The sequence below is a fragment of the Castanea sativa genome, chromosome 7, assembly GCF_040712315.1.
Source record: "Castanea sativa cultivar Marrone di Chiusa Pesio chromosome 7, ASM4071231v1".
Taxonomy (NCBI): Eukaryota; Viridiplantae; Streptophyta; class Magnoliopsida; order Fagales; family Fagaceae; genus Castanea; species Castanea sativa.
Genome location: NC_134019.1, coordinates 5,637,586 through 5,663,065, shown reverse-complemented (window position 1 = coordinate 5,663,065; position 25,480 = coordinate 5,637,586). Strand labels below are relative to the sequence as shown.

Here is a 25,480-nt window from a genome sequence, read left to right as displayed (position 1 = left end):
TTCCTTTTTACTAGTATTATTAATTTTTGCATGTGAACAAAATTTACCGGTGATACTAATTAACCCAACCCTAAGAGGACTTGGTAAAGGTCATAAATTTTGCACCCGATTTAACCCCAATCCAATCGATCTAAAATTTGTTAGGTCTATCTTGGACCATTCGAAAAAACCAAAAAAAAATGAGAGATTCAAGATTTTTAAGGTTGAACTAAGATTCAACCAAGATCGAACCATGATAATGTCAAAATTAATTTAATAGTAATTAAAATACAAACAAAGATATTAAAATGATAAAAATTGACAAATTTTACTTTTAAAATATCTTTAAAAGTTAAACAACTTTCAAATGAATTTTCACCATTTTTTATAATTTTAATGAAAAAATAAAGTATAAAAAATATAACAAAAATTGTGTTTAGTAATCTTTCAAATAAAAAATATTTTAGTCTATAATAAAATTAATTTCAAAACATAAATTTAAAAATTACATATTCGCATAATTCTTGAACCATTAATAAAATTATAAAATAATAATAGATTAAGGGAGAGGAAATATGATAAATTGAAAAACTATAATCTAAACTTAAAATAAATATAATATGAAATCTAAGAATGACTCAACAAAGGACCTGGTTTGGTGGTTAGCATGTAAGTTTAATCTTTAGTAAAAGATGAGAATCTCAAATTTGCAATTTTTTACCATTTAAATTGGTCTGAAAAAAAAAATTGGAATGACCCATTAATAGTTATAAAATAAAATAAAATTGATAATCGAGTATCACATTTTTTATTTATTTTTTGAAAATTCGTATCAGCCATAAATATCCACGTGGCAGACTCAGCATCATGAAAAGGATAAGACTCTTCATTTCATTTCACAAAAAGATAAAATTTTTCTTTAAAAAAAATCTCAAGGCAGTGGCAGTAGGAGACTATAAGAGTAGAACATAACTACATTTTTCCAGAATCTGGTGTTAGTTATTGGTTACAATAATGTTACTGCCAACAACAAATATGTCATCCTTAACCATAGCCTCATCTCACCAAAGCATCCTTACCAAAGCCCTCAGTAATCCACTTACCCACCACAAACCCAACACAAAGATTCTCTACTCTGCTAAAACTATCTCATGCAGACATCCATCCCATGATGACCACCAAGATTCTGATTCTCCAAGGTAATCTCATCATTTTTAAGGTAGTTCCTTCAATTGGGTATTGCTTCTTTGGTTTCCTTTTCAACCTGTTGTGTTGTCTTTATTATTGTTATATTATTAGCTTAAGTTGTTAGTTAGAAAACGGTGAATTTAATCATTGTTTTAACACTGCTGGCTTAGATTCTTCAGCTTTGAACTGAGATTCACTTGCTCTAATACCCTGATAAATTATCGATTTTGTGTGCTGTGTATTGGGGTTCATAGGAAGAATGAGAACCAGTTGGCAAAGCTGGCAATAGTTACACTGGCAGCTGGGGTGTTAACACTGGGCTCAGTTCATGATGCATCAGCTGCAAAAACTGGTGGCAGAGTTGGGGGGCAGGCTTTTCGGTCAGCGGCTCCTCGCCCACCCCCTAGAGTCAACAATAATTCGAGGTAACTTGAATACAAATTGCACTGTTTCTAAGATTTGGTTGAATTTGTTAGTACCTAGTATTAGTTATCACATTGGTTGGACTTATTTATTCAAGAAAGACTTTGTAATGAGGAAATCACTCTAATAGACTTGAAGATATTAGCTGAACATGCTTGATTATTGTACTATACGTATTTCAGTTGGAAAGTGCTGTTTATCAGATATCATTGGTCCCCTTAACAGTGAGAGTTATTAATTTATGTTCGGGCTTGTAGTGCAAAAGAGTATCAAGATGTTACTTCCTCATAAGATTGATTGTGAACACTGTGATGGGCCTGTGAAAGATCTCAACAACAAACGATAAGAACAAAACAATATTAGAAGAAAGAAGAGACAACCACACACGAGATGTACTAACAACATGGTTCAGCCTTAGGCATACATCCATGACTGTGAAAAAGAGAAAATTTAACTGAGAAGTTGGGGAGATCAAAATAGTGGGGCAAAGGCACTCTCACAAAACAAAAACCCTAAATACACCTTGCCCTCACATGGTTATGACTTTTTTAGAAAACAAAGAGCTAGTTGTGTGTGTGTGCGTGTGTGTATATCTATCTTCACAAGGCTGAGGTGTACAGGGAAAAGGTTCAAAAGTCCTTAACCACATAGGACTTGGAGAAGGCTTGACTTCCAAGAAAAATAAGTAAGCTAACCAACCTGGGTGAAGGTGTGCATGTTGGTGGTTAAATACCTAAATTTGATATTGTTTCTAAGAGGAGTAACAAGGCTTGAAAATTGAAGGCTTCATGCTATAATAGAAACTAAAATGCCAGTTCTCATCCAACTTCCCGATTTCTCAAATGGAGTTTTTGAATCATCAGGACATGGCAACTATAATCTGTTTATACTGAAACACAAGTGTGACTGAAGTTGGTCTTAATCCAAGTTAACATAATCAACACTTCTGGGCTTTGGAATGGTCAATACATATGTATATATCAATTTACAACTCAGATGGAATAAATTTTAGAGAAGTGTGGTAAAGTTTCTGTCATGAGGAGAAGGAATCAATCTTTTGTGACAGTTGCAGTGACTTAAATTTTGCTAGAAAATGCAAACTCTGGGATAAAATCTGAGAAGTGATTATGATCTGTGTGCAGGTGAAAATTGATGATTAGAGATGTTGCTTTTTAGTTACAAACTGCCCTGTTAACTTATACACAGCTTCAAAATTCTGACCTACTGGACAGTGATTGTACTCCAGAACTCTGATTTGTGGCCCTCAGTTAGTCCACTTGTCTCTCTGGTTCGGTTTGACTTAGTTCAATCATGTTCTTCATTCCCTTGTATTTTCAGACATGCTACAATACCAAAATTGCCTTAGAATATATTCCTTGACATTATCCCTTAATGACAACTTACAACTTAGCCTCTTTTAAGGATTATAAGATATTTCTAATTCAATGGATCTGTCTCCTACATTAAGCTAGCTTAGTGGTATGTGGTTATGTAATAGACCCTATCAGTATTTGATAGAATTAGACAACAAGTATGATGTAGAGAAACCTTAGAACTTAATAGTCTCTATGACCGCAATCCCTCTCGATTCCAACTTAATTTTATTGAAAATTGTACTAGAAATTCAGAAAAAAAAATCATAAGACATATACAAATTGTGTAATAACCTCATGCAATGAAGAGCTTTCACATGTCAGTCTTCCACAAATTACGGCCTTGTTTTCTCAAGAATCACGTGGTTCACTCCTAGAAATCTGTGGCAGCTTTGATGTCTCTTACCATTCTATTTCTCGCTAGTCCCTTCTATATCCAAATATCATGAATTTCAGGCTTGACTCTCCAAGGAGCACTATATGTTTAATGGCTACTTAGCATCATTCTTTAGGGTCTGTAGAAATTGCTTTATCCCTCTCTGAACAGCGAGTTGTACCTTGGCACCCAACTTATGATGTTGTTCTGACACAGGATGAGTTGCCTAAGTGAACTAGTGAAGGTATACAGAATCTTACTTTCATGAACCCTCAACAAACCAACACTCCCTTTGTCATTGCTGAGAGATATAATCCCCATTTAGAAATTTGCAAACAAGATCAAGATGCCTCAAAGCTCCTGGGACACCAAGCCAATTAGTCCAGGGGGAAGAAATGAAACTCACTATCAAAAGGAACCTATTTGCATAAAATACAAGTCTTCAGTAGAAACCAGGAGCAAACTTCCAGCTACTCTAGGAGGCTCCATTCTATAAATTGTCCTCACCTTCCCATAAGCCTTACTTTGTTCCTAAATCCTCTGCTGCATTAGCTACCAGAAATTCCTTAGGAAGAAAAGAAGATTGGGACACTAAAATTCCCTCACTGCTAAAGGTGAAATATCACAGCAATTAAAGCATCCTCCAAATTTTCCATTATCTTTTTCATTTTGTTACACAGTCCAACATGAATATAAACGGTAGCCTTTGCACCCAAATTTGAGTAGGAAAAATTTTCATTGGAAGTTATAGAAAAATTTGGGGCTAGAAATTTTTTTACCTGTGGAATAATTTTGATTTCAGGATTTAATAAGGAAAATGATTGTAAAAATTTAAAAATTAAAGGAAATTGAGCTTCAGAGGGTTATGCGTACGAAGTGTGACATGATCACTTGTGTAATATTGGGAAAACTCTGAGACTATTCAATTATGAGTGATTAGATATTGCTTGCTCACACCCAGCCAAAAAAAAAAAAGATATTGCTTGCTCACTTTGGCTCATTAGTTATAAAACAAGTTTAATTTGTCTAGACACCATAGGCTTTCCCCTATAAAAAGTTTCAGCCAAATAGCAGTATGGGATCTATTAAAAGAGAAAGTTTCTTACTTAAATGAGATAGGAAAAGAGAAATGGTGTCCAACAGAATAAGATTTCCTAATTGTACTTAATAGCTCAGAATGATTAAATTCAAGCAACTCAAAGTCATGTTTCATGGATTGGATCTTCCATTGACTGTACGGGAGATTATTGTGGCTTAGCACGTCTTGAAGCACAGAAGAATATCCTTATGCTGATAGTATTACCAGTATTCAATGCTGAATAATTTTTTAAATAAGTTTTTTTTGGCTTATAAATGGATATTGTATTGGCTTCTTTTATTCATCACATGGCGGATCACTGTAAGAATTTTTAATAAATTTCTTCATTTATGTTTTGTCTTTTTCTTGATTCTATTTTGGTTGTCATCTAAAAATGTGACTTAATTACATTATAAACAAGTTATCCTCCAACAGTTCATTGATATAATTAAGTTTATTTGGCAGGACTAACATTTACATCAATCCTCCAGTTGCCCCACCTTTAGTCGGTGGGTACGGGTATGGTTATGGCGTACCATTTTTTGGTGGCTGGGGTTGGTCACCATTTTCGTTCTTTGCACCTGGTCCAAGTGTTGCCGTTGGCATTGGAGGTGGATTTGATGTTTTGGCACTGTTTCTGTTTCTTGGTGCTGCAGCTGCTGTTGTGAGGAGATTCATTGGATCAAGATTTGAAGATGATGATGATTACTAGTGGCAGATAGAACTTATTTTGATGCTTTAATTATATAAGTTTTACTTAAGCGACTACAAGACACTTTCATCTAGTCACCAACTTGTATTTGTAACCATTATTATGTAATATAATTGTGCTAGAGAAGAGAAACGCTCTTGTAATTCTCTGTTTACAGGAACTTATAACAGTATAAATGCAGTAATTTATTTTGTTGACTACTTGTGCTGCCCCTTCTTCATTGATAGTGACTTTGCCAGGTTCTAGGGGGGCTAATCTCCTTTTTTGTTGATCGAACCGCTTTCCCTCAGCCCACTCATCTAGCCCTCTTCACAAAATTGGACAATCGATGCCACAAAAATAGCCAACTCGAATTCAAACCTGTCATTCTGTGACATCAATCTCTTGATAAAGATTTTTAAAGGGATGACAAGTGGGAATTGGGGGCACATTAATCCCTTCAAAGATTTTTAAACTCTGTTGTAACTAAATTGACACTTCCTAGTGTTTCAAACAAAAATGCATAGGGTTTAAATCATGTAGCAGGGGAGGGAGAATTGTTGGTGTGAGGGAGACTTTAATTTGGTTCTCTATATTAAAAGGGAAATTACTAAAAACATCAATTCATATTTGATATTTGATACTAGATACTTGATGATTTTAGTTCTTTACAAGAGTATAGGCTACACCTTTTAAAAGGTAATACTTATTTTTTGTAAATTTTTTAATTCTTTTTGTTCTTAGCATGTACCTACACAATATTTGATAAGAGATAGACGAATGATATCTAATTTTTTATCCCAAATCTTAGCAATTTTTTGTCAAGTTTGATGTATACTTTCAGTTGTACATGTAAAATCACCTCATTTGAATCTTCATTTGTATTTATAAATTTTTTTGTACAACTCTATATAGCAGAACACATGGTACGCAAAAACAGAAAAGAAAAACAGAAGAATACTTAATCATTAGCATTTTAGTCCAATCCCTCTAAAGATAAATTACAGGATCTGCCATCAGTTAGTCCAATTGTTACTATACCACCAGTTTTAGTCTCTCCCCTTTCTTTCTCGTTAACCTCAGTACTGAAATGATTTTGTGTGAATTCATTTTCCTTCCTTCTTTAGTCGGCAACTATACTCTATAAGAGAGGCTACCATGCAGCAGATGAACACTGAATCCTTTGATGCTCCTTGGCAGCAGCTAGATTCACAAGTCTGACATTGTCATTCATCATAAGAACAAGAACACCCACATCCATCCTCATTTCATTCATAAATGAAAAACCTAAGCCCCTATAGCTTAAATATGCGTACACATAAAGTTAGCTGTTTGATTGGAGAAAGAAGTCCTGAAGTAACAACCTGCTAGAGTGTAGCTATAATCACTTTGTATAAGCACCTTTCCACACCTATTTTGACCTTGAAAGCACCTACCAGAAACATTGAGAAGGAAATGAGCAGCTTTCATTATACATATTGAGCAATCTGCCTCCATTATATTGAGCTATAACCAACTGACATTGAAGCTTAAAATCAGTCTTCCTTGGAGTATCTCTATCTTGCTTTGTAAAGCAATCAAAATAGCATGAACCAGTATGACTGAACAAATTGGTGTGAAATCACAATTGCTTAGAGTAGATCAGCAATAAATCTAGTGCCTCAGCCATCAGCCATGGACTTCAATGACATTCTTACTATACGGAAAGTACTAAAGTTCTAAGTAATTACATCATGCCACCCAGCTCATTTTCTTATAAATTCTGAAGTGCATGGAAAGCATGTATCAGAGCTTAGGAGGCAACTTGATCTTTCCAAGTTGAAAATTTTTTATGACCAATTACATTCTTAAACATATGAATGTAAAGCTATATTCTGATTGTGATAGACATTGTTTTTCAGTTTATATGTTATTCACTTATTCTATCAGCTGGACAGCCGCAATGGAGGGTATTTTTTCCCTCAATTTTTGTGTTAGAGCAACACGGACTGTCATAACTCCAGCTGCAGGTCCACTAAGCCGAACATTGACAATATAGTCATTGATTTGAATAAGCTCAAGAATTCCACCTCCTGTACCCGCAAGGTATGGTCTAATCTCAGCAAGAACCTGAAAAGAAGAAGAAGAAAAAAAACCAATTTAAGCTCCGATTCATCATTTTTTTTTTCTTTTACATCCCCCTTGCCCCAACCACAAATATATTATAAGCTGTCTAAATCGATATTTAGGTAATAATAATAATCAGCCATATAGATGTGATCAGAAAAACTTACAGAAACTCATTATTGGAAGTCATCAGTGAATGACTAATCACAACTATATCCATTGCAGAGACATGAATAAACAGCAAGCAGTTTGATATTACTGATTTGTTACCAAGAAGTTGAAATTTTGACCTTGTTCTACATGTGAGATTTCCTGGTCCAATTGACTAGTTCGTGCATTTTAGTGAGCCTTATGGATTCAAGTTTCCAATTGATGTTTTACTTCTGCAGTCCCCAGTCGGTTATTGTGAAAACAGTAATAGTACGAGATGTTTAAAAAAAAATTGAAACCCATATCAATTAGCATATTTATGTAAGTTGTGCTACTACAGTAGAACTTCAATTTCAACTTCCTTGCAAGATCTGTAGTAACTATCATTTGAAGTTGCTTTTAGTTTAAGAGAACTTAGGAAATTCTAATCTGGTCCATGTGGCAGCTTGTGTGCTAGAAGAAGAATCATGCTTCTTTTGAAATTGGAAATCATGTCTTGATTCTTGTTTTCTGATAAGCCCAAATAAGATCCTTGGGTTCACCCATTCTAATATATATATATATATATATATATATATATATATATATATATTGACAACTTTTGAATACATCACCCTCATCTAAATGGAAAAACCCTATCAGTTAAAGTGCCCCTATAACATTTTAACAAGCCTCTTGTACTACTCCAACTTAGTTCCAAAAAGTTCTTCTATGAAATGTAGTGATGCAAAATTTTCATGAAACAATTTCATGCAATTAATAAATATATTTTATGTAAATTAGAGGTCCACTTTTCTAACCTTTTCGACATTCTCCTCATTGAGCTCAAGTCCTGTCTCTCTGTCTAGGATCTGCTCCACGTCCATAATTTCAGGTATTTTATCTCGAAGCCGAGTTTCAATTCCCATCTTTAGTGTCATGGTTGAGCTTGGACATGATCCACATGCTCCTTGTAGCTTTAGTACCACAACAAGGCCATCTATCTCATGTAAAGCCACATTCCCTCCATCAGCCATTAATCCAGGACGTACTTCATCCAAAACCTTCTCCACATTCTCTTCAGTTAATGGAAGGACACAGCTTGGTGAAATCACAAGCCCTTCAACATTTGAAAATCATTCTAAAATCAAAACCTTGATCAAATCTCTTATTCAATCCAGTCTCATTAACCCACCATAGCTTAAGAAAAGGAAAAAAAAAAAAAAAATTGATCTCTTCATTTTTTTTTTCATTATAATTTTATTAAATTCAGGAGTCAGTCTCTCCAAAAAATATTTGGGTAAAACTGCCTACCAATTGCCTCTCATAGGCCAAAAAAAAAAAAAACAAGTGGAGCTTTGTGCACTAGATACGAATATACCAAAGAAAATTGATTAAATACGCCAAATGTACAACCTCCTGTGTGAAAGTTATCATTCTTAACCTTTCATTTTAACATAAATAGTTTTTATTCTTTATCAATTTCAAAAGGTTCCCTACCACATCAATTCCTTTAAGGGATTAGTATTAAAGTTCCATAAGAAAAGCATTTGCCATGAATCAAACATTTGAACCCCATTTAGTTCTAATTCTTAAAATTTACTTCATTACAGCAACCAAAAACAGCTTTTTCCAATAGATATACATTCTGACAATGTTCACAGTTTACATTGGTAATTCATAAGACTTACCTGCTTGATTCCTACGAGCTCGACTTGAAGAGAAGCCAAGGAAGTGTCTGCTATGGAACTGACCTCTAAGAAAACAACTTTGTTTTGAAGAAAAACCTCTGGAATCTGAAATGGGTTTCTAGCGAGAGTGTACAAAAACTGAGTCAGTCAATGAACCATCATGAATTATGCACATAAAGCCAATACCAAAAGAATATTGTATCAAATCAATGAAATTGTTGAAAGAGTTGTAAGAACCTTGAGAACTGCTAAATGGGTAGCTGAAATCCTTTCATATTGTTGAAGGGAATTGCTAGATATTGCAGTGGTTGGTGTTGCTTTGAGACCCTGTGGTCGGTTTAAGAGTGCACCCACCATTGAGAAAATAGTGGGTACCAAATAGCAATATATATACACCCTTTTAGTCTCTCTCTAAAATGAATCAAAAGGCAATACCAAATTTAGAATTTTGTTTTATAACTTTCGTTGTTTTTTTGATTTTGTGTTTGTAGTTCAGACAGTTATGATGTCTGCAGAAGCAGGTATGGTGGGAATGTTGATAGTAAGTGTGTTGTGATTGGCTGATAATATGAATATCGTGATAAAAGAGAATTGGAAAAAACTGCTAAACTGATTTTTGTGTTCCCAAACTCTGTGGATAGAATCTGTGTTGCTATGAAACAAATGAAGCCACGTTGTATAGAAAACCTCTCTCCCTCTCTCTCTCTCTCTCTCTCTCTCCACTGTTTAAAGGATAATATATACTTTAGAAATTGTTCTGGGCCTTTATAGTGTCCAGGCCCAAACAATATAGCCCACAGATCCAATCTCATATAAATCCATGTATTGGATTTGGATGAGTGCCATCCATTTTAGGTTTTTTTTATAAGATAATATGATTTGAAACAATGGGAGAGAGGTTTGAATTTTAGTTCTAATGTCATAAGTAATGTCATTAAGTTACAAGACTCTTAGTTAGATTGACCTGTTTTAATCTTTTTAAGTTTTTAACAATTTTAATCCTAAGGGTGCGTTTGGATACCACTTATTTTTCTGAAAACTAAAAACAATAAAAAAAAAATTTCGGTTACTGTTCATACTCACAAAACACTGTTTATTTGTCTTAATGCACTGTTCATGTCCCATGAATAGTGCAAGAGGTGCTGGTAAAAAAAAAAAGGTTGAAACGCAGACGCACTGCGTTTTAGCTATACCCAAACAAGTACTAACTATTTATTTATGATAAAAAGTTTAAAATCCTTAAGTTCCTAATTTACCATGATAATTGAGTCAAGTACATCAGGCATCTCTCTCTCTCTCTCTCTCTCTCTCTCTCTCTCTCTCTTAAATTTCTTGAAAAGATTCTACCTTAATTCTAGTTGGAGTTGATTTTTGAATTTCCACACACACACTGCACCCTATATTATGGCCAAGAAAAGGAAAAAGTAACCAAAAACATATCCAGGGTGAGTTTGGTTCAGCCTGAAATTGTGCTTTCTGAAAATGCGTAATATAAAATTGGGTTTTTTATTTTAAGTAGAGCACTTGGTAAAAGCTTCAAAACATGCTTTTTTTATTATTTTATAATCTAAGTGTTTGGTTAGCACTTATAAAAGTGGCAATTTGAGTTGTAAATGACCAAAAAAACAAAATGTATATATAAGGGAGTTTATTTCATACTTAGTATCAACTTCTTAATAATAATAATAATAATAATAATAATAATAATAATAATAATAATACTTAGTATTATTATTATTATTATATTGTTTGTGTTAGTTATTTTTTTTAGTGTCATATTATTTGTTATTGTGAGATCTGGGTTGACTACTTGCATGTTTTGTCTGTATAATAGAGGGATAAAGTTGGATTTTTAAGAAAAAAAAAAACTAAGTGCAAATTAAGGAAATAGGTGTACTTTACAACAGTAACATTTATGTTTTGAAATAACGCATTTGTTGTGATTTGCAATTGTAGGTTAAAGGCCACTACATACCAAAAAAAAAAAAAAAAAACAATTCCAATGAGATGACGTGCTTTTAAAATTTGTTACCAAATACGCATTTTCATATATTGGGTTGGTAAATGCATCTTTTGGGCCCTTAAAGCTGAACCAAATGAGCACTCAAACACTTCTGAATATTATGTTATTCTATCACATTTTTAAATAATGTTAAGGATTGATTATTGTCCAAATCTTTGGACGTATCAATATTATACAAAGGCTATTTTTTCCCCTATTTTCCACATAAGTTTCTAGATTTATTGTTTGCTTGCCATTTTGCAAGAAATAAACAATGAGTTTATCTCTTGGGAGGAAAAGGATTGCACTAGATGTGGGGGGAACTATATTAGTCCACTTGGGCTTTTGATGGGCAGCTAGAAGATCTCAACCCTAAGGTCCAAGTCAGGTTCCATTTTCTCATTCTTGGGCCCAACTTCCTTAACTTTTGTTCCTGGGGAAAAAAACATTGGTAGGGGCCCTTCTTTTACTTTTCTAGGGTATTGATAGGGCATGGCAAGGCCTACTTTACAGCCGGACCTCATTGTTCAGTTCTACCATACCAGTGTGTGTGGAAAATCTTTTCCAAATTTTGAATTGGAATTTAGGAAACTGACAAAAAAAAAAAGCAAAAACAATTGGGGGAACCTAAAACCCATAGATACACCTTCTAAATCAGGAATCTAATGCAATGAGCATGTATTCTCATAAAATTTCTACGGCTTCTAAAGCCTAAAGTTAAAGCTGTGGATTGTGGATGTTTGTAACCTTTTGTCAGAATTATAGAATTGAATCTTTCCTACACCATAATAAGGGATTTAAGAAATAAAAGAGGGCTATAGCATTAGTTATTGGAGCTGAATTCTGACCCAACATTATTTTTAGATACAAATAAAATGAAGCAACAATTCTTTCCCATACCTTTTGAAGCAGCCTTCCCACCATTTTTCGAAGAGGGCTAGCTTATAGCTTGTTCTTTGGCTTATTCTTTTAAGGAAGTTCATGTAAAGATTTTTAAAACATCTCTCTCTCTCTCTCTCTCTCTCTCTCTCTCTCTCTCTCTCTCTTTATACATACATATATATATATATATATATATATATATATATATATATATATATCAATTGAATGTTATTTACTATATGATCCATAAAAAATAATATTTTACGCATAATTTTAGAATACAAAAACTTGAAATTTTAGTATTATATGGACGAAATGGTTATTAATTTTTTTTATTATCTTAAAAATTTGCAAGCATGGAGGTATAAGAAGAAAATTTAATCAAATGGTAGATTTTGTCAAAATTTGTATTAAAAAAAATTAAGTAATAATGCTTAAAGTTATACAAATCCATCCCAAATACAAACTTTTCACAATTATGAACCTTTAAGCCCTTTCATAGGACAAAGAAATACGTGTATATTGAGTTGGATATAATAAAAGCATGCAAATAAATAGTGATACAAGATTACACTATTTTATTGTCCCTTTTGACATTTAGATGAAAAACAACATACTAATTTTAAGGGCTATATTTTTATGTATTTGCATATCCGAGATTAAAACACTTTATATGCATTTGTGTCTTAGTATATAGTGTGTTCAAGAAGATCTTGGTTGAATAAACAAATGGCATTATTGGAGACAAAAAACTGTTCAAGAAAAGCTAAATCTGCAAGTCTCAATACCTGTTGATCTACTGAGAATAAATGAATCTTCGGGAAAACTAGATCAACGCCTTTTGATTTATCAAGCTTCATAAAAACTGAACATTAAATTATGTTTTCATCTCCTAATGACTCGATTTCCTAGGGATTCGTGCACTAAGGATTCAAAAACATATAAAAGACATATTTTATAGTTGCCAACATAAAGGCAAAGAGATACACACATAACTAGAGTTGTTGCGACATTTGTGCACCTAGGGTTACTTGGATTGTAACATTGTGGCAACCCAAAAGCTCTTCTAAAATTCCACAGAAACCCCAGCTCCCATCATCGCCACTTATAATATCCTTTACTCTGAGCGCGTGTATGTGAGTGATAGATTGATACGGTTAAGTCACTTTTGTCAAATTGGTTCATTTGACAAAGTGTGGTATCACTTTCTTTTATTCTTATTATTATTAATTCGGTAGTTACAATGGAATAGGGAGGATTTAAACCTAAACATTTCTATTAAAAATATCATGAAAAACTAGTTGTGCTACAAATTAAGGTCTTGGGTTGTGATCATAAGATATTTAAAAATGAAAAAAAATCTGATATGGATGTCTCACATTAATTGCTATATCAAACTTTTTAAAATCCTTTCACTCCCTCAAAAATTTTTAATTTCATCTTTGAAATGGTAGGTAGACATCGAAAAAGTTAACTCAAGAGTGAAAATGGTTCTTACTAAAAAAAACAAATGCTAGGTTGACATGAAAACGTTATCTGCTGATGTGTAGTGGGATTTCCACAGTGGAGCTTTTCTAAATTATTGTCCTAAATTTAACTCAAAAGAACCACAATTGCCCAATACTGGTACCTGTGCTCCTGAATAGGTAATTGACTTATTGTCTATTCTTTACTTGCACTTCTTTTTTGGAAGAATTCTTTATTTGCACTTGAATACAACACAACAACCTTATATCACCATCATATTTGATACAAAAAAAATAACCCATCTAACACATGGATGCTTTCCTTGTCCAGAATAATAAAATTTTCCTCTGAAACAAAGAGATTCTCTAGGACAATTGCAATCAAGCTAAAGATTCTTGTCTGTTCCTTTCTTCAATTTTCTAAAATACAAACTTGTTCTAGCTAAAGTTTCCTCCATGTGATGAGGCACACACACCTACTTTTCCAAATCATTTAGTTATACCAAAGTGCTTATGTGTGTAAATTAAAAACAAAGCAATCAAATATGCTGGTGCCACGAGGGACAGCTTGCGTGTTTGCAAAATCTGTGGGCACGACTCCTATGTTATAATTTTTGCCACAATTCTGATTTGATTGACTATGAATGGTTGGAAAAAAAAAATGTGGCAATTCGTATTAATGTGATAGAAAATCACTCACAATTTACTACATCAAAATTGTGAGCACAAAAATTAGTCTTAACTGATCTCATCAAACTGTGATGCTCCTTCGATCCTCAGCCCAAAATAAAGTAAATATAAAACAGAACAATAAAAATAGAATAAAAGGTCAAGGCCAAGCTTTAAAAAAAATTAGAATGATGCTATTTGCTTTCCAACATATGCATCCACTTTTTATCAAAATGACAAATGAAAACTTAAAAAAGTAATTAAAAATGTTGACAACAATAATTGAGGGGCCAAAACAAATGAGGAAGATAAATGAGAATAAAAAAAAAAGAAAAAAAAAAAGAGAGCCATAGTACAGCGTGGGGGTGAGGATATTGTTGTAAAACGAGGATGAGTATTGGATCCAGAGAAGATAAGCTTTAGGCCCAAAAATAGAGAGATTCCTTTGGCCCTTTGTAAACCCAATCTTCTAATAATTTATTACTTTGTTTAACATTTGTTTGTATTCATTGGTTGGGAAGTCGTACTCCGAATCTGATGCATTGAATGTGGGAATTGAACTTGAGCCAATGGATTTTTTTTTCAATTTTTAAGAATTATGCTAATTAAAATCTTCTCTTCACTAGTGACCCTTTTATTTATTTATTTATTTATTTGTTTCAATCAGTGGGTTTTTTTTTTTTTTTTTTTTTGGAATATGATCGGTAGTACTATATGTTAAGGGATGAGGCATCATTGTTTGACCAACCCCAGCATACAAAAATGTAAATCTAAAAACTCCAATCAGCTCAAAACTTGTACCATGATTGAGTTTCTTGGAGATTACTTTGTTTTTTGGAGTCAACAATGATACTTACACAATCATATTCATGTTGGTTTATGTGACCTAACTCGGTGCATTGTTTCTTATACATTTCGTGAACATGTCCTAAAATTTATGTACTTGACAGAAAGCATATATAATGTGTTTTTTTTTTTTTTTTTTTTGAGGAAGTATATAATTTGTTAAATTAAGTAAATATTACATATGTAATTATTTCCTAATTTCCATGGATCTGAACAGCCAAAAGGTTGATAGTTTGGTAACATTGCCATAGCGAGCATGCTAGTTAAAATTTCAGCTGCTGTGATTCTATGAATCCTTTTCAATTGGACTTATGTAAATAGTTGAGATGACTTCGATTTTCGACAATAAAAATGAAACTTGTTGAGATGATCGTATTTAAGTTATTCTTGATATATTGATGCCAAAATTATAAAGAACTAAGCTATTAGAGTGAAGTAAAACCAAAATGACTCTTCTCAAAAAAACAAAAAAAAAAAGATTAAAACCAAAATGATTGATTTACGACTTGTTGGGCTAAATCTTTTGTTTGATAAGATTTTTGTTTTAACAGATGACTTAAGATTCATGAAAAAAAATACAAACCTTGTATTACCTACTAAAATATATGTTCTCATGCCAATAATCAATCTCAAATATAAGATCTATAAAAATTAATGGTAATCAAGCTTTGCTCGAGAAGTTCATAGGAATGGAATGGCAACGGATTTGGGTTGTAAAAAATAAAATATAAAAATTCCCAACCCCTAATTTATACAAATAAATCTAAATAATTCTATCTCAAGCTCATATAATATTTATATTTACACTTGAGCCAAAACACCCTCGTTTATCTTATCATGAGTTGGGTCAAACGGTTAGATCAAGTCAAGTTAATCTAAAATTGAGGATATGAAATACTATCTAACAATATTTATGCATTATTAACCACTTTACACTAAATCAAGTAACATTTTAAGAGAGAAATACGCATACTTGCTTTTTATAAATAAAAATCCTACTTTTGTGGAAAAAAAAAAAAGAAACTAAAAATATAGGTATTTTAGTCATTTAAATTAATAATTAGTTTAGGTTGCACTGACTATAACCCTCAACTCCTTCCCAAAACCCTATAGAGTTAGAAAATGTGACCCCAAATCCACCCTAAACCAGTTAGAAAACTTTTTTGCTATTAGGGTCTGGTTAGGGAAAAACTCACAAACCTAACCCATCCCCATTGCTATACAGAAGTTCATGTTGAACTAATCCTATATTTCATTTGAGCTTATGCCCCAGATGCCAACTAACATGAAACTTGACTCAGCAAGGCTTATTTAGGTGTAGAAGCTCAATTTCAAGCTCCAAAATAACTCACTTATTAACTGATTATTAAGTTTTTTTAAATTAAAATAATGGTTAATTACAAAAAAAAACTATATAATTTTCAGAAGAAATCTATTAAAAGTTGAATTGTATTTACATCCTCTAAGTTTGAGGTTACTTTTAAAGTGGCCTCTCAAGTCTCAACTTCAAAACTTACAATTTACATCATCGATTATTACAACAATGCCAATATGTCTCTTTGTTGTGTGGGTTGATGGAAAGATTTTAACTGGGGTTAATGGAATGGACACATTGATATCGGTGTAATCGGGTAACACTTAATAGTGTAAATTACAAATTTTCAAATTTAAGTGACAGATTTACAAGCAATCTCAAATATAGAGGGTGTAAGTAATATTTTGGAGAAAATATAAAAATAAACTTTGCATTCTTCAATTGGATAAATTACACAAACCTCCTTTGAGGATTGATGAAATCGACACATAAGCCCTTTCATTAATAGCAGTAATAGAATATTTCAAAATTTGAAAAGATCCTCTTGATTAAACCATAAACACGATTTGGTAACAAGAAACAATGTTTAATTTTTTTTTTTTAAACTAACTATAATTAAAGTTTGGTGAAGGAAACCTTTTCGAAATTTAGAATATCCAGGGCTATTATTGACAAAATGAGTAATGTGTTGATTTCAAGGAAAGAGAGCAACATTTCTCTTAAGGTTTTGGGCAGAATATCATTCTCCTAAACCTCAAGGAACATTTGTATAATTTATCTTTTTATTATAAATTATGCTACCAAACCGTTTATGAAGCTTTCAAAACCCAAATAGTATAAATTCAATTTGATATTAATTAGATTTTATTTTGACATGGATCATTTTCTAAAGAACTTTGAGAAGGATATTCTAACTCAATTAAATAATTCTATGAATGTGATTGAAATTTGTAGTGGATTAATTTAATGAATGTGAGTATCAAAAGTCTTGTAAGGTAATTGGTACTCTTTGATGTTTTTAATGAAAATATCTCAGATTTAAATTCTTCTCCTTCACAAAATCTCAAGTTCAATTCAGGCATTTACTTCAGTTTTGAGTCAAGCTACCAAGTCGGATTCAATTTTGTTAGGTTTGATCATCATCAAGTTGGTATTAGTTTAATTAAGTGAAATTCAGGGATTTTTAAAGAAAAGCAAACGTGGGTATCAGAGTCCAAAATTGCTGACTCTACAAGATAAAAAGTAGTATTCAAAATAGTGATTTGCTTTTATTAGAAGTGATGTGCCTTTTCATTCTATACAATGAAAAATTCACCATTAACCTAACATGCTTATAAGAATCTAATATAGGGTCAATTGCTTAAGTATTTAATTAACAACCTTTAAGTGATGGCCTTTAAAAATCCCAAAACTAAAAACTCCTCAAGTCAAATCACAAAGTGACCATTAGATCTCCTCCACTTCTGATGAATAAAAACATGATAAGAGTACTAAAAACAACTTCCATGGTTGGGTGAGTGGCACGTGTCACAAGGACAATCTTCAAACCCCACAAGACACCTTGCATCTTGATTGACACATTTATAATTTTTATTTAGGTCAAATCTTATCAAGAACTTATGAGGATGTGACCCTTTTTCTAGACAAAAAACAAAATAAAAAGGAAAGGGAGGGGCAGTGCTTACCTTCCCTGAATCTATGGATCATGACTGAACTTGATGTGGAAACAATTGGTTCATATTCAAGCTTAGGTATACGATGGGGGCCAATTATATTGGTGGGTTTATTATGGTGGGGTCTACTAAAGGATGCCATTGAAGTACGATGAGGTAGTAGAAAGCAAGAAAAGACATTTGAGAATGAAATCTAGTTTATAATTTAGAAAATATAGAAACTTTGATAATTATAGTTACAAAGATAATATCTGCCAAGATGGCTTTTATTATTCATTTTGTGTACAGTTTGTAAACTTTAGAATGAAGAAATTGACGCATAGAAAGATACAAACATACAATAGTTTCATTCTTAATAAAAATCATACTGTGTTGTCTCTTTCTTTTTTGTTTTTTTTCAAAGAAAGAAAAAAATTTTAAATATGTTTTCCAAATGATGTCTTAATAGTGTAAATATGGATTATTAATATGTTGTGTGGATGTGCACCTAATCTAAGATCGGGTGTATACCAAATAATTATATATATATATATATATATATATATATATATATATATATATATATATTCCGAACTATATAATTAGAGCAAGAAATTTCAATTATTACCTAAGCTTCAAGAGAATAGTAGAGTTGTCCAAACCCAATCGGTACCACCAAACCAACAGATTCGACCTAGCCGAATTTGAGATTCTGTTGATCCGCTCAATGCCACAGTCATTGACAATTGCTTCCTTCAAAATCCGACGGCTTCCAGGCAAAGATATGGATCCTTGCAAGAAGAACTGAATACAACTAATCGACCAATCTCCACCGTTAGACATCGATGTTCTCCGTCGATATGAGGGTTTCTCCGTCGTACTCTGAGAGATTGCGATCAGATCTAATGAGATCTCGATAGACTTGGCGAGATCTGCTTTTACCGACTCTGACCAACATCCAATTGCTACCTATTGAGACTCGAGCCGTCTAAACTGACATTTCTTCCTAGTCGGCAACAAGTTTCATTCTTCACCATCTGAAGTGATTAAGTCAAGTTTGAGTTGAGCACAAACCTTACATGAACTGACCTGTAGACACCTCAAAGAATTGTACAAGCTCGATGAATGATATCATAGTCAAGTATTGGAATTTAAAATTTTAAAAATTTTATCACATAATTATAAATTTCTAAAATTTGAAGAGCGAAAACCAAATTAACTTTCAGGAAAAAAAAAAAAAAAAAAGCTTATGGACCTTTGTGGTTAGTGGAGGGTGAATTTCGCTTTTAAAGTCTAATCTTGAACCTTTATTAGATAGTGTTATATTAAAATCGACTAGTGTGTGTTTTGATAAACCATTAAAAAACGATGTTTAGGGTTTAAAATGAGTTTTTATAAAAAAAGTCTTGAAAAGTTGCTGTTACGGAACAGAGTTTTGAGTTTTTAAAAACATGTTTTTAGGCTCTCAAACCACTTAATCAAACAAATCTTAAGTTTATTTTATATAAAAATCAAGAATTATTGCTTTAGCTACTTGAATACTTTCATAATTTTGCTAGAAAATTGACAATCACTGCGATGATTGAATTCTCAATTTACATAGATTCTACTAAAGAATCATTTTCAAGTATGTGGTAGTGTCCCCCTACAACTATCATGTTGTATCTATCTTCATGTATACACATTTGGAAAATGCAAAGCATTGGACAAACAAATGGGAGTCATGGATCTTAATCATATTCTCTAGACACTCGTTTTCTATATATATATATATGTGTCTAGAAAATGAGATTAATAATGAGTTTTATATTGTATTTTTTTTTTTTTTTGTGCAATCGCATGTAAGTCAGTTAAAGTATTTATTTATATATTTGTATTGCTTTTTAGTGCTTTAAAATTTCCAAAAATTTCTCCTAAATAGAAGTGTGTCCACAATCGTAACAAAAAAGCCATGCTCAAAAAATGAAATTGGGATAGATGAGGTTAAGAGAATCTTGTTATGGAGAGTGGACGAGGATGATGACTGATGGGAGTTGTTGGTTAAAGACAAGGAGAAGTAATAAAATGTTAAAGAGTGTGGAGTCGGGTGGGGCACTTTGTTCCGGCTTGTGCCTTGGTTAGGCTACAACGCGTGCTTATTCCAATCCAATCATACAAAACCATACAGAGTTTTAGAACTGCTTCAAGATTCCGTTCCTTCTTTTGTCCTTTACTTTTTCTTCTCAAATTAATAATAATAACAATAATAATAGTACCCACTTGACTATATAGGATTGTGCAATTGTAGCCTCTATAGACTTTTTAATTTTGGTAAGTGCACTTCTTTCATCTATTAAGAGAATGCTAAATATGCTTATGCTTCCAAAAGCATTTAGTTTGGGAAAATCTTTTATGCGCCAGACATATGAGATATCTTTTCTTTAGCTTGAGTGTACTAAAAGACAATTATTAATGTTGAATTTTTACGTTGATGGTATGAAGTCCGAACCTTATCTACATCAATTGGAATTCTATCTATCGTATTAATTTAAAAAATGTTGAATTTACAATATAATCAAGCCACTTCTCTAGAAAATTGAGTCACTTAAAAACAAAAAAACCAACATTTTATTAATCTTTGCTACTTTTGTTACTTTTCAATGTAAGCGGAATCCGTTTTATTTTCTTTAATGATTGTCTTAAGAACCCCAGTTAACATACTCCTTCGATAACTTGCTAAGTTATCTGATTATTTTTTCCTTATTAAAATAATTAACATAATCAAAGGGCAATGGTTTTGAAATACAAGCAAACATGGTCTCATGTTTGCTTGAATTGAAATTGGAGAAAGTTCAAGAAAAGTAATCATATTAGATTTCCTAATAGCTTTCTGCAATTAGGATTAACAAATGGTATGAACCATGAAGAAAGTAGATATTATTTGAAGTCTTTGATCATGATTCAATTTGAGAATTAAGATGTTTTGTACTAATTACATTTGTTTCTTACAAGCATGACGGGGGTAAATTTATTAAGAGAGAAACCTTACCAAGGATATCAGATTAGGATAAGGTGTAATACCTTAGGTATTGCACCTAATGCAATAGCATTGTATTGTTGAGATTGAGAGTTGGAAAAAACAACTTTCTATTTCAACCATTAAATAAAATAAAATAAAAATTAGTAAAAAAGTTAAAGTTAAAAAGTGGGTGTAATAAAAAATTTTGTGAGAGAAGAAAAGGGTAATTGCATAGTGCAATTGCCGAATCTCAATCCAAGAATATCAACCCAATAAAGTTTGAGGTGAGCTAAAGTCCACCCAATTCAAACCTACAATAATTAAACAACCTACTTTTAGGCTTTTGATCAACCGTTTCAAAGCAACTTCAATAAATTTATGAAAGCCATATATGCATTTGGAAAATAATATAGTCATTTTTTATATATAATTTCGTTCGTCAATTTAAGTATTTCCTTATTTTTGTAGATAATTTTTTGAAATTTGCAGTTTTGAAAATAAATCTGAATTATCAATATCTTTTTTTTTTCTAGTCATATTTATCAAGATATTCAATTAATTTTCCTTTTGTTTTCTTCTTTTAAGTTTTCATATCCGTATTTTCTAGTAGCCATCTATACCTAAAGATATTTATAGACAAAAAGGAACATTATCTATAATATAAATAATAATATGATAGTAAAATAATATATTAAAATGTAGACCAATAAAACATGATTTATCAATGATACTATTACAACTTCACTTAGCAATAAAATCACAACTAACCTTAACATTAACGGTCTATTTGGAATCCACTTATTTTACTGAAATTGAATTTTTTTTTTTTTAAATAAAAGTACTATAGATAAAGGTAAAACTTAGTTGAAATAATATAGTATGTGTTTTAGACATATTTTATGTAATTGGCTAATTATTTGACAAAATGTACTTTTACTTGTAATTGGGTAGATCTAGGATGAGTTTAGTATTTTAAGAAACATGTTGTTCAAGCCAAGTATGTATTAAAGCTATGAAGATTGGATCAAGAAACAAGTGAAGAAAATCAGTTCATTAAAACTTGACAGAAGCTCTATATAAGAGCGACAGAAATAGTATCTATCGAGACTTAATGAAAAATCTCGATGGAAGCTTGATAGAAGCTGAATTTGTCAACATCTACGAAATCATAATTTCCAGATCTGATTTTTTACTCATGCTGACGTGTACGTGTAGGGTTTCTTTTCTTACAACTCTAGACATATTTAAGGCTTATTTTGAAGGCCGTCATACATGGAGAACACATGCAAAAAGTGACCTAATGCCTTATTCTTTTTGAAATAATCTACTGCGTCTTTACACCTTAGGGTTTTATAACCAAGTGCTTCTTGATCTTCATTGGAGTCTGAGAGCCGTGCATCATTGGTTAGTCATATACTGGGATCCATGCAAAAAGGTGGCATTCATATATTGAAGAGTTCAGAGGTTCCGAAGCAGTAGAAGGTTTCTACTGTAAGTTTATCTACGAGGATTGTATAGTCTAAGGACAAATGTTTTGTGTTAGATTCGAAACTTCTCTTTATTATGGTGGATTGCTTTTCGAGAAGGTTTCCCTCCAGGTGTTTTACTGTGAAACTAGTTTGTTTCATTAGTTTTCCTGAGTCATCATATCTTGTCTTATTTACTATTTTGTTGTGCATGATATTAACATGATATTAATATTTGTTTGTTTTAACAAGGTTTATTCATAATAAATCTAACTAATAACTTTGGTTTAAAATTTGTTAATTCTATCAACCGGGGTCTAAATTTTCCAACATAGTGGGACACATGAATAGTACCAAAAAGTGCAATGGAATCCATGATAGTAGCAAAAATAAACTAAATAGTAAAATAAGTTGACAAAATTAATCATGCCAAATGGGCACTAATATTAGAACTTTTCACATCAATTTTATATATAAAGAATAATGCATAAAAAATAAAAATTATTTATCTTATATGTGGTCCTTCAGAATAATATGTTTAGGGGTAAGAGAGGAAAATAACAGATTGAAAATGATTGGTTGTTAGGAGATACTTTATAGAGAGATATGCTTGAGAGAGAGAGAGAGAGAGAGAGAGAGAGTAAGTTTATGGGAAAAAATTGGGTCTAATACTCTAATGCATTGGACTTGTCACAATGGTGACACATGTTTTATTTTAGTCATGTGTCATTATCCTTCTTTCACATAGGATCTTAGGCAATTGATCTTAGGTGATTGCCTAAGTCAGGCATCCAATTATAAATTAAGAAATTTTAAATAAAGAAGTTTTATTGTTGAAGAATTTTTTATTGGCTATAAATTTGATGATAAAGATAATAATAGAAAAATGAACATGCTTCTTCGTTATCTTTAGGAATGACAACGGATTGGATCTAACCTAAACCTATTAAAATGGGTTCAAAATTTTTTAAACTAATATAGATTGACTTTGGATTCAAATTTTAAACTTGATAGGGTTTATGTAGTGTTTGAATTTTACACTTAATCTTGACCAATTAGGCATTAAATTTATTAAAATACTGTTATTATGAATTTTATTTAAAAATAAAAACTAGGGATTTTATATTAAAGTACATGTGCATTACTTTTTCTCTAAAATAATGTATAGAAAATTTATTTGTATCACGGTTTTCTCTTCTTCATAAGCAAAATTATCTACTAAAACTTAAAATTTCATCTTTAATAGTCGTTCTTTCTCCAAATTATTTGTATTCTAGCTCTAGCTTTTTAATATATGTTAAAATTTGATCTTGTTCAATTTCTCTGATAATAAAAGTATTTTTGAAAATTGAAATTTTCTCTACATCAATGACATCAAAATTTTGATCTTCCTGAAATTATCGTCACAATACTCTTTAGGTAAATTCTTTTAATCTATGACCATAACTTGTATAAAAGAATATTTCATCATAATCACGGGGGAACAAAAAATTAACCATAAATTTTTCATTCTTGGCCATGTAGAAATTTAGGTTTTCCTCTTTGCATGATGAAATAGTGTCATATCATTCCACCAATCTACTGAACCACGCTCAAGTTTGGTTGAGAAAAATAATCTTCAAGATCCAAGATCCAATCTATGAAGTCTTTTTTGTATGATATACCCCATTAATGTATAGAACATCATTAAAATTAAGAATGTGTCGGTTGATAGGTCAACCACAAGCACAGTCTCTAGAATTATTATCCCATTTGTTTTCACTATCTTGCTTATGTTGGGTATACACACGTGTGAGTGAAGTCTCACGTTGAATAATGATGAAAAGAATAACTAGTTAATATAGCATAATTGAGCACATACCTATAGGGCTTAGGTCTTTTTGGTTAAAATGTATTTCTATATATTATATTAATTACTCAAAAAAGTTCCCCTAGATGTTTATCTCCCCAATAAGTGTTACTAGAGCCCATGGTGGTGTAGGGTAAAGGTGGTAAGATTACCAAGGTTCCTTTCGCAGTTGAATCGGGAATAGGGTGTGTGTACTTGAAGCTCTTTCGTAAATGGAGTAAAGCGGGTCCCTTTCGCAGTTGGAGTGAAGACGATATATTACACCAAGCAAACCCATAAAACTCACACGAACGATTTTGGAAAAGGACTAACAAAGGAGTATTATTGCCAATGGTACTAGACAACGATATAATGCAAGGTTCCCATAGTGGATAAAAGTCATGCGGGGTTGACATGTAAAAGCCCATGTGGATGATGCACTAGTGAAGGGAAATGCCCTTTAGGCAAGGAAGAGTGAATAAGACTTGTTTCATGACCCATGGAGATGTCTTGAAACTCACAAAGAGGTAGAGACTTACACTTGAGGGGGAGATTGTTGGGTATATAGGTGTGAGTAAAGTCCCACATAGAATAATGATGAGAATAATGAGTAGTTAATATAACATAATTGAGCATATATTCATTGAGTTTAGACCTTTCGGGTCAAAGTATGTCTCAATATACTATATTAATAATTTAAGGAAATTTCCTAAGGTGTTTATCTCCCCCAACAATTTAGTAGTCAAATTAAATCGATAAGCATGCCACCCTAAGCCTGCACCCATGATTATCGTCAATAGGATGGTTACTTTCATCATAAATTTTTGCCATATCATGATACTAATTAGCTCTGATAACACCTAATGCAAAACATGAAATATGAAAGGGCTAATGGACATTCAAAGGCTTCAAAAAACTTATTTTCAATGTAAACATATGAATCATTCTCAAAAAGAAAAAAGAAAAAAAAGTAAACATATGAATAGATTCTAATGGATAAAAATTAAATAACAATAACACTCAAATTTAATTAATAAACCCTTAAAAACACCTAAAAATTAAGAAAACAAAATCTTAAATCCTAACATTACGAAAATAAAATGAAATTTAAAAAAAAAAATGATAAAAATAAAGCATAGAATAAAGTATATTTTATCGTACATTAGCGTATTATAAATGATTCTTCAATATAATGAATGCAATTGTTAAGAACTTTGTAATTTCATTAATACATTTTAGATATTTTTCAACAAAAATATCTAGTATTTATAAATATAAAAAAATAAAAATAAAGTAAGATTAGACTTGTACAATTATACGAA

At 31.8% G+C, this 25,480-nt stretch overlaps 2 protein-coding genes across 2 annotated transcripts; one reads left to right on the top strand and one right to left on the bottom strand.

The window, feature by feature from the left end:
- Nucleotides 1-880: 880 nt before the first annotated feature.
- LOC142642359 (uncharacterized) lies at nt 881-5,329 on the top strand. Its single transcript, XM_075816712.1, has 3 exons — nt 881-1,178; nt 1,422-1,592; nt 4,883-5,329. The coding sequence occupies exons 1-3, from the start codon at nt 994-996 to the stop codon at nt 5,127-5,129; spliced, it is 603 nt and encodes a 200-aa protein (XP_075672827.1). The 5' UTR covers nt 881-993; the 3' UTR covers nt 5,130-5,329.
- A 1,362-nt stretch (nt 5,330-6,691) lies between these two features.
- LOC142642606 (nifU-like protein 3, chloroplastic) lies at nt 6,692-9,732 on the bottom strand. The gene is made up of 4 exons (XM_075817000.1): nt 9,272-9,732; nt 9,035-9,152; nt 8,165-8,463; nt 6,692-7,217 (listed from the first exon to the last, which is right to left on the bottom strand). The coding sequence occupies exons 1-4, from the start codon at nt 9,389-9,391 to the stop codon at nt 7,026-7,028; spliced, it is 729 nt and encodes a 242-aa protein (XP_075673115.1). The 5' UTR covers nt 9,392-9,732; the 3' UTR covers nt 6,692-7,025.
- Between the last annotated feature and the right edge of the window lie 15,748 nt (nt 9,733-25,480).